This window comes from Ooceraea biroi, chromosome 5 (assembly GCF_003672135.1).
Source record: "Ooceraea biroi isolate clonal line C1 chromosome 5, Obir_v5.4, whole genome shotgun sequence".
Lineage (NCBI taxonomy): Eukaryota > Metazoa > Arthropoda > Insecta > Hymenoptera > Formicidae > Ooceraea > Ooceraea biroi.
In genome coordinates this window covers 970,387-980,612 of record NC_039510.1, presented here as the reverse complement: position 1 = coordinate 980,612, position 10,226 = coordinate 970,387, and the positions used below count along the sequence as shown (strand labels likewise).

The window sequence follows — 10,226 nt, the reverse complement described above, 5'->3', positions numbered from 1 at the left end:
CTGTATGCAAAGAATGCTCTTCCGTTGATCTTTAACATCGATACGAGCAATGAACCCAGATGTTTCTTATTATAAGAAGCGCGTGGATTCTCTTTTCGACACTCTTGGAAAACTGATAATCCGCTCACATGCAGTCGTCATCAGAAATTCATTTCTCTCGTTCAGCAAACACTCGGGAAATGTAATCGGTGCCTTCGATCCTCTTATTTGATTTACCCCTAATTACGTCGTGCATCACTGTCCGGCTTGTTGTTCATGCCCTGATGATCGTAGTTGCAGAGCGGAACGGCGAGAGTCTGTGTGCCAGAGAGACGCAACCGCGCTCGATTCGCGCTCCTCGCTCCTCGTGGATAATCGAATAAAGCTCGGGAATCCAATCTACTCCAAGTTGGAGTGGTAGATTGGTACCCCCGGCGGTCCCCCCGCTTCACTCTCGCGCTAATACGACTTGATTCATGAGCCGAGCACGTGTGTCGTGCTCGCGCGCGTTTCTGTCCCACTCACCCCCGTTTCGCCCATGTTGCATCGGTGAGCACCGAGGGGTCAAACGTTCTGCTACATCAGCCCTCGCATTAAGGCAGAACTCGGGGGCTCCTTCCGCCCTAACTGTGCTTTCATCATCCCATTCCGGCTTAATTCGTTTATCATCTGAATTATTTGTACACCAGCATCCTCGCGGCCTGGTCAAGTGGGACGCTCTGCGGGATACTTCGATCGGTATTTGGCCGAGTAGCTAGAAGATCTCAACTGGACTGCTCCGACTCCCCTGAAATCCCTCGAAACAATATTATGCTCGTCGTCAAAAAATTGTAGACGCACTAGTTTATGTGATCAGCGCAGAGTCTTTATCGCGAACAAGATAGAAGAAGCGGAATTTGATCTATGCCAAAATATTTCGTTTCATTGTACGCGCGATACAGGTATACGAACACTCTCCATCGCGTCGAGGCTCTCCTGTTTCCATTGTGTAACGTTTCTATCGAGAGGATCGTGACGCGTTTTTTGGAGCGGTCTGCAGACGGCACGCCGAGTCGACCTTGTAAATCAGCTCGGATGAACATCCCCGCGTAATCCCCGAGTAATCCCGGGACCCGGTCTAGTTGAGCTTCGGCAGCCGGTAGACAGAGAGAGGTACGAGTACGCATTTCACGGTTTCTTTGTCAAATGGCACGGAAAAAAAGAGATCTAGCTGTATCTCGCTTCGAAAAGATCGCCTCCTTCCTCCATCTCCCCCGATCATTACCAAATCCATCACGGGAGAGAAACGCAGACGAAGTAATTCGGAATCGATCGTTTCGTTCGAGTAGTACATACTTTTACGTATTATATTCCAATTTCGGTTACAGGCGAGCGAACCACGAGTTCTTGTCCGCGTATGAGTAGAATGTAATGATCAAATATCGATAATCCCAAAATTCAAATTAATCAAACGATCGATCAAATATCGATCGTTTAAAGAGCAATTATTAATAGCAACGCATGTCGATTCTAAGCCTCTTAGTCTTCACGGGCTAGTAGTTTAACTACGAGCACTTTGATGACAGCCGGTTCGTACGCATCTGTTACCGGAAATAAGTCTCATTACCCTGTTTTATGATAGCTGGAAAACGCACGGGTACGGGTTAATTAAATGGAAAAACATCGTCGCTCCTGTATCGCCGTCCGTCCAAGCGTCATCGGTAGGGGTTGCTTTACCTCAGCTCGAAACTGTATCGTGTCACGTTTCGTGCTCGTAGGCGATTTTCTGGCTATGCACGACAGACACCGTGCTTTTGAAGGATCCTCTTCTTTTTCTTCTGCTCACGATCGTGCGAAATGTAACGCGGGAGAAGAGAGTCACCCCGCACGCAGCCACCCTTTGTGTGTTACGTGGCGGCGTTACCTCGCGCGATGCTGCGGTAATAAAAGTATGAGAATACGCATGTGGCACGCATAACTCACCATCGCGATGGACCCGATTGGAGCATTAACCGACACATCTCCACAGATACAGGCGGACGCCGTATGTTCCCTCAGCACGCGCAACCCTCGCGCTCGAGATCATACGTTGCCTTGCGAGACTTTGAATTTTCTCATTTCATGACTTATTTGTTGGATGTGAACAAATTTTTAACTTGCATCTCTGAAAAAATCATAAAAGATAATTGAATTGCAAATTTTAATTAGAAAGAAATTACGATTATCGTCAGCGATAGTGTAGCAAATTATTAGACGAACATTTTCCGTTAGGACTCGTTTTTAATATACAAGGTGTCCCAAAGCAAGTGCGACAGCCGTTAATGAGAGATTCTTGAGAGTATTTGGAGACGAATTTTCTAATACCAAAATGTTGAGACTACAATAGTTTTTAAATGAGAAGCGTTTGCAGTTGACTAATCGTATCGTCTAAAATTCGCGCGCTCAGACACGGTACATTGCACAGTAGTGACAGGCTCTAAGTGCCCTGAGTCTGGATCATATGCGATATTACAATATCAATTTCTGATTCTTCTTTTCATTTATTTATACGCCGATAATAAATAATATATTGATAATGTATTGAACATTCTATTCATTCATTCTAACATTCAAACATTTTATAATAAGATCTTAAAATTTAATCTGTCAGTAAAAAGCAACGTGCATCGAAATGTCAAAGCTATCACATGAAGCTATCACATGTCAGCCGAGTGACATTGCTTATAGATTACAGATTTCTGTTTCACGTACATCATAAGATATTATTTTTGTCTTTTCTAAAATAAATAAGTTGATCTAATAATTGTACAAAATGTAGAAACAGAACTTTTTATTATAAATATACATTTTTAAAATTATTACATGATATGCGTGATACAGAATCTGTAATCTATAAGCAACGTCACTCGGCTGACATATGATAGCTTCATGTGATAGCTTTGACAGTTAGATGTACGTTGCTTTTTACTGACAGATTAAAGTTTTAAGATCTTATTATGAAATGTTTGAATGAATGAATAGAATGCTCAATACATTCATTATCGGCGTATAAATGAATGAAAAAAGCATCAAAAATTGATATTGTAATATCGCATATGATCCAGACTCAGGGCACTTAGAGCCTGTCACTACTGTGCAATGTACCGTGCCTGAGCGCGCGAATTTTAGACGATACGATTAGTCAACTTTAAACGCTTCTCATTTAAAAACTATTGTAGTCTCAACATTTTGGTATTAGAAAATTCGTCTCCAAATACTCTCAAGAATTTCTCATTAACGGCTGTCGCACTTGCTCTGGGACACCCTGTATATATTATTTTATTCAAACATGTGTATCATTTATTCATTCGATATAAGTAGATCTCTCTTGTTTCCACAGAAATTATTTTGATACTTGAACTCGATTTGTTGACTCGTGCACAATGAGAACTGTCTACGATTCCACTGACAAACAACTAAGATGTCGAACCCGAGTGCGGTGATCTTCTCCAGCCATTCGTACGCTGCATTCCGTGTGTTTACCGGTGGCATCGTGCCGTGATTTCGAAGGGACCAGCGCTCGATGACGCGACGAGGGTTCTCGTGGGCGTCCAAGTGAGGACGAAGCGAGCGGGCGGAGGGGTCCATTATTGTCCGGCGCTTAATCTGTTTGTTGTATACCGCCGGCGGACTGCTAAGTGGTATCCCATTCTATGGTGCCCCCACGGTGTAACGTGGAGCGAGCAGCGAAGAGAGGACACCCCCCTTGCGAACGCGACACATGTTGTTACATCACGTCGCCCATTGTCGTTGCGGCGCAACCCCGGCGCTCCGCTGCGCCCGGAAAACGAACGAACGAACGGACGGATGGACGATTTCGGGTCGGCGAGAGATGAACAGAGACCGTGGGGAGCTCTAATCGCGTACCACTTGACACTATGCGGCGAGGACCTCCCTTTAACCGCGTGTGGTCTTCACCACCCGGCTCCTGCCTCGTGTCGAGACATGTAAACGTATCGTTTTTACTGTCCGTCGTATGACGATGTGCATTTCATGTCTAGGGGTTCCCGGGGATGAATGTGCACGAATATGAAACGATGTACCAAACGCATGCAGAAATATCTCGCGCTTCTTCTGCGAATGATAATGATAATTGTCATGACATGTTTCTCCTAAGGAGTAGGAAGATTTAGATTTAATAAGAGAGTATCACGGTAAGGTACGCATAAATAGAGCTGTACCATCAGTTTCTTTTATTTTATTTTCCCTGGAAACTAAAGTATTATTTTATCAGCGAGAAATTTGGAATAATTATCCAGTCTTTGTCCGACATTTCTGTTTTTATATTTTAATTATATACATTACGTATTTTATCGAGAGCTTAATGATTTCTGGACCAAATGTACGTGAGAAGAAATTTACGCTTTATCAAGGAAACATGTCAGCTGTTTCGTCGATTAGTGATCGCAACAGACGAAGCGAGCGACGCACCCCCGCGTTCGCGAGGGTTCAAACAACGCCGAACTTGCTTATATCTAATCGTCAGCGAAGTTTAACGCAGAGTACGTGTTATATCTGTATGTCGCGGCCACAAATATCCAGACAATGGATTCTGAGCCGCGACGCGGCTGTTATCAATCTCGTGCAGTGTTTGCGGAGAGCTTGCGCAGTTCGTCCCGGGGGGTTGGCTCTGTGCATTCGCACCCCGAACGTGCGCGCGTCGCGTTTGCTGCGCATGACACTGCAACCGAGATCGCCGCGCGACTCTCAATAATGAAAACCAAGAAAAAATGAAGAAATAAAAATGGCACATTGCTCCTTCGCAGGAATTTCGCAACGTGTCGCGTCTGTGTATCCCCGATTTTCGCCGTCGAGAACGCTTGTGCATTCCCGTTACAAGCCGACGTGACACTCATGCCCCCGACAGGCCGCAAAGCCGCTTACGCTCTTGTAATTTTGACGTGCGTGCCGCATCGTTAACGTGTAACATTTCGGAAGGGAAAAACGAACGGCACGAAGCGTGTTTCGACATCGCGATTTTTTTATTCGCCGTGCCGAGTTGACTTATTTCTCGCGCATCTCTCTCCGAGGGATCATCATTATGCAAGGAATTTACTTTGACGACTCGCCGCAGTGACGTCCGCCATGCGGACGCGGTATTAAGCGGTAAAATATCGTGAGGCATAGGAACGGCGGAGACTTTCGGGACTTTCCGGAGCCATATAAATTTCCGCGTTTTACTGGCGATCCGTCCTTTATTGGCGGCCGTTTGCTCATTAATCGAAACAATTGCACGCATCAGAATGAAACCGCATATAAAGCCGAACGCCGCCAGCTTTATCCTGTTAAGATTTGATGGCTGTCTCATTAAGGAATCTTAACATTCATTTCTTGTGTGTTTTCGGCTTGCACATCCTTAGCCTGCGTGATTCGCGGTCGTTGGAATCTCTCCGCCATCGCTATAAAATTAGTCGAGATGTTTGTAAAACATCCGTTTAATTGCTTGACTAGAAAATACCGAAAACCGCATATTCTAGCTAAAGATTAATAAAATAACCATCTTAATTTCTTATAAATACATACAAGTTTTTGATATTACTTTCCGCATCTTCAGCATTTAATTAGTTGACATTAGATAAATTTCATGATGAATGTTAAAGAATAAGATTAATTTCATAATTGTGTTATTTTCAAGTGGATCGTAATTCGAGTAGCAAATCAAATGTTGTGATTGTGTCTATCGAAGCGACTGAACACAGATGTCTACGATTTTAAAACGAATCCACATCAAGTCGGACTAATACGTCTATCGCCACCCTATTTCTGATCAAAGCGCGACCGCCCTGTTCAACCAGAAATCGACGTTAAGGTGTTTTCGAGCACCGATGTCGGTTTCGATAAGTCCGACAACATTTCTACTTACATTTACCTTTGCGATACTCGCATTTTTATCGCAAAAGACGGCTTTAACGGACGACGGGAGCCGCAGATAGCATCTTATTGGCATTTCTGGCCATGGACGTTCTCGAGCGTAATCAGCTGAATGGATCATTCAGGCGGATTATTTCGACGATAATTTCATTGGCCGCGCGTAAGGACATCACGGTGGCACGATACGTCCTCATTAAGACGCAAGAATCGAAGGCCTTGTTAGCCACGGGGTTGTAAATCGGGGGATCCCTTACTTTGTCCCTCCTTCCTCCTCCCTTTCTTTCGCCGTGTACGCCGATCTTTTTTCCCTCCACCCTGCCGTCCCTCCCTCTTCCTTTTCACTCTGTCTCTCTTCCTGTACCGTCGTTCTTTTTGTTCTCCACCTCTCCCCTTTCGCCGACGAGTTGTTCACGACTCGTTCGAGAGCGCAAGTCCGCGAGGTCCTGGGATCGATTCTCGGCTCAGCAGGAGGCTCCTCCTACCATGACGGCCATCTTGCAACCGGCACTAGCCTCACTATATCACATCACACTTCACTGCATCGAGCTTGCATACTCTTACATCCAGCCATGCGCTCGCATCCTCGGACCGTGCTGCCTTGGTCCCCGATGGGCATTTCCGTTGCGATGTCCATGCACACCGGCGAACCATTGTTCGCGAGAAATGCTCGTTTAATCAGGAAAGGTATCGTCGCACATAAGCAACAAATTACCAGAACATGTTAACTCTTTTTTTTTAATTTAGCGATTTACACCGAGATAATAATAGATATTAATAGTCCAACCCAAGGTCCAAACACGGCTTCAGAAATACGTAAGTTAATCCTTGCGCAATGGTAAAAATAAATAATGTCTTTCACAAATGGCAGACGTGTTTTAAATGGAGACAAGCGTTTAGTTATTCAATTTTGATCCGAAAACATTGATAAAGGGGGCACGTCTCCGATTTCTGTTCTAGGTGCTGAAGTACTGCGATCACTTGCACGGGAAATGGTACTTCTCCGAGGTGCGCGCGATTTTCTCGCGCCGTTACCTGCTGCAGAATGTGGCCATCGAGATCTTCCTCGCCAGTAGAAGTAAGTGCCGGCAATCCTTTTCGCTTTGCTCGTCCTCAATCAGCGTGCCGCTCTCGGACGAGAGCGCATTCCGTTTCTTGCACGGTCTCCTTCACCACCCTGCGTTATTTCGCGCGGACGGAGACGCGACCTAATTCGGCGAACGGCAAAGCGGAATTCCGAGCTCGCCGCAAGGTGTGCGCGCGCGTTAGTTTTTGCATAATAAATATCTCGCCCGCATTACGGTATGCTCTTTTTCCTCAGGATCAATTTATTATTCAATCCTGCGGTCGCACCTGCTGCTATACCTCGTTGTTGCACTTCGTATCGTATTTATAATTCTCCGTGAAGTAATTTTCAATAACGCCCCATACCTTCTCAAACAATAGTGATCATCCTTTTTAATTAGAAATTGATATTTAAAACCGCTGAATTGATGAAGACGCGGTCAAGCTTGCGCTGGTTGATCAATTCAGTTGATCCAGTGACAAAATTTCGCGCGCGCTAACAAAATGTATCAATCGAGATCAAGCTATCGCTGATGTAATCAACAGTGACGTTTTGATATTAACAAGCCTTTGTCTTTGCATTTGGGAAAACTCGTAACAGACCACGCGGTCGAATTGCTGCTTATACCTGCCTCGGGGCCACTATCCCGCTGATTATTTCTCCGGGGCGCAGATAAATTCCCCGATGCGTTCCCCGATTCTAATCTGATCCTGACTTTCGATGCGTCGTGAGGGGGACTCTCGGCGGTGGAATGTCATCCCTGCGAGGAGTCGTACCGCGCGCCGTTCATTAAAAAATCAGTGGAAACGCGCGCGTTCGTTAGCCGATGCCGAGGTACACGCGTCTCTCCGCTCGCGCGATAAATCGTCCAACAATAAAACCGAGAATGAGTTACTTTTATAAGCAGGCGCGGCCGCATGCTCGTTGGCTGCTTTACGTTACGGCCAACCGAGATGTCACTTGCTTTCGGAGGAGATTCTTGGTCCTCCCAGGATTCTCACGATTACCCTCTCACGTGACACGTTGTCCCGTGTCCGCTCGCGCGGTTCGCGTTATAGTGTAACGCTCGAGATGCCGAGCTGATAAAGGCGCCTTTTGCGACAAGTAGTCGCCTTTGGCCTCTTGCGACATCTACTGACTCCATTGTGGCGAGTGTTAATTACATTCGGTACCGACAATGCGCGAGTACCAGCATGAGTTTAAAGAAACACCTGGAAGAAACACTGCGTAACGCTGTTTAATAAATGTATGAAAAATACAATAATCAGAAATTGCAACTAATATATTGATAATATTTCTGGTAAAAATGTTTATACGATTTACGTAAAAATCAAAAGAATGATTTGACAGTTTGTGTTTGTTGAAAATCTTTACTTCTTTAATTAAGATGCACACGCTATTCTTTGAACTCTCAAAGGAACTTTGGACGATTGAATTCCCTCTTGCTTTCTGCCATTCCGCAGAAAAGAAATAATCGATTCTAAAGTCCGCCAATTTATTGCAAGCCCGTCATCGTGCAATAAATCATAATTACGCTATCGATTTATTAGCATACTAACTCAACGGTATATCTGCATAATTAAATAATGATAGACTCGTGGTGTCTGAACAACTAACATTAATACTTTATCTTCGTCACAATATATTTATTAAATTACAATTCTTCTGGAACTTCTCGTGAATAAATGTCCGAGAGATGAAAATTGAAAAGTTACCTTTCGCAAGGAATTCTCTTGCATCCAACCGAGTGATTGACGTGCGACGTATCCTCGGAATCGAGACTCACTTCTAATACGTGCGTTAACGCCTTTTTGTCCACAGCCTCGATCCTGTTCGCGTTCTTGGACCAGGCAACGGTGAAAAAGATGATCAAAGCACTTCCGCGGGTCGGCGTCGGCATCAAATACGGGATACCCCAGACTAGGTAAGCGATAACCCGCCTGGAACACGCACGAGGAGGAGGAAGCGCCCTTGGGTGACGTTCCACGGGATCCCAGGACCCAAGTCCACTCCCAAACATGCTCATCGCATTCCCCCGTTTCTTTGTCCTTTCCGGTAGGGCGGTATTCTATCTCAGGGACGGATCCAAGGAGCGCTGCTTTCTCCACAAACGTTTGTCATTCCCGCAGATCAATCGCGCGCGAACAAGAGCACGAGACTTAATTACGATCGGCGAGTCGAATGGAAAAAAAATTAATGAGGAAAGTTTGAATAATAACTTAACGTCGAATTGATTTTCAGGAATGACAATGAATATTCTTTATGTTAATAATACATGTGATAATATCAAAGACACGCGTTCACGTCAAGACATGCGCGCTCAAATCTTGCTCTTTCTGGTGTGCTATAAGACGTATGAAATGTGTGCTAAGAGAGACAGCAGGGGTGCAGAATTCGTCCCTGCACCGAGTTACGTCCCCATGTCTCGTGGTATCGTATGCACTGACAAGACGGAAAGATCCTCGCAGGATACCAAGCCTGCCGTGGATCGTCGGCGAGGATTGGCGGCGAGAACAGAGGTTCGCGTATCCGCGCTTCGACCCATCCATTAGAGCGCTCCTACATACGAGAGATAGCCGGAGAAGGATACGCATCGGCCATAAATATACGACGGCGAACTCCGACGTCTGATCCGAGAGGAGAGGGTGCCCGGCTCAACAAAAATAATCCGTCGGCATATATAAAACGCGGATCCGCGTTGGGATGCTGCGAGGATCCCGCCGTATACGCGTATTACATGAGAGAGGAGCTCTTCAATTGACGCATAATTGAAACACGAATTAATTAACGCGTTGAAAAAACAAACGTCTGCCTGTCACAATTATTGTTTGATTAATTTTGAATGGATGGGTTTTAAACGTTTTATTTCGATTTCGAATTTTATACTTTGATCGCGCAATTTAATTACCCGGATATTTGATATTAATAATTGGAACGTCGACAATATTGCTATCTCGTCGATTGATGGAAAGGAAAAGTTTTGAATTTTGACGCGGCGAACGTAAAGTTATTTCATAATTTCCTGTTTCTATGTATCGGATGAATATTTTATGGGAATTATTTATCATTATATATGACGGTACATGTAGATACAATCGGAAATTGATTTCTATAACAGCTCCAGGTAGAAGATTGCAGAATATCATGTAGGAAACTGTGGTAATTGACACGCAATCGTAAAAAACTTTTGAATCTGACTATCTCGCGTTGAATAATGTCCTCAATTACTATACGACTTTAATTGGTTCAGGATTTTAAGACGATTAATATATTGACAAAAAATTGGAATTTATAT

At 44.7% G+C, this 10,226-nt stretch overlaps 1 protein-coding gene across 5 annotated transcripts in view; it reads left to right on the top strand.

Annotated features, from left to right (window-relative positions):
- Positions 1-10,226, top strand: part of LOC105279301 (neurobeachin) — a 181,837-nt gene that overhangs the window by 155,266 nt on the left and 16,345 nt on the right. For all 5 annotated transcript variants that reach the window (XM_026969861.1, XM_026969860.1, XM_026969857.1 and 2 more), the window contains exons 38-39: positions 6,826-6,943; positions 8,753-8,855. In XM_026969861.1, the coding sequence (XP_026825662.1) occupies positions 6,826-6,943; positions 8,753-8,855 (221 nt within the window). The remainder of the gene's footprint in view (positions 1-6,825; positions 6,944-8,752; positions 8,856-10,226) is intronic.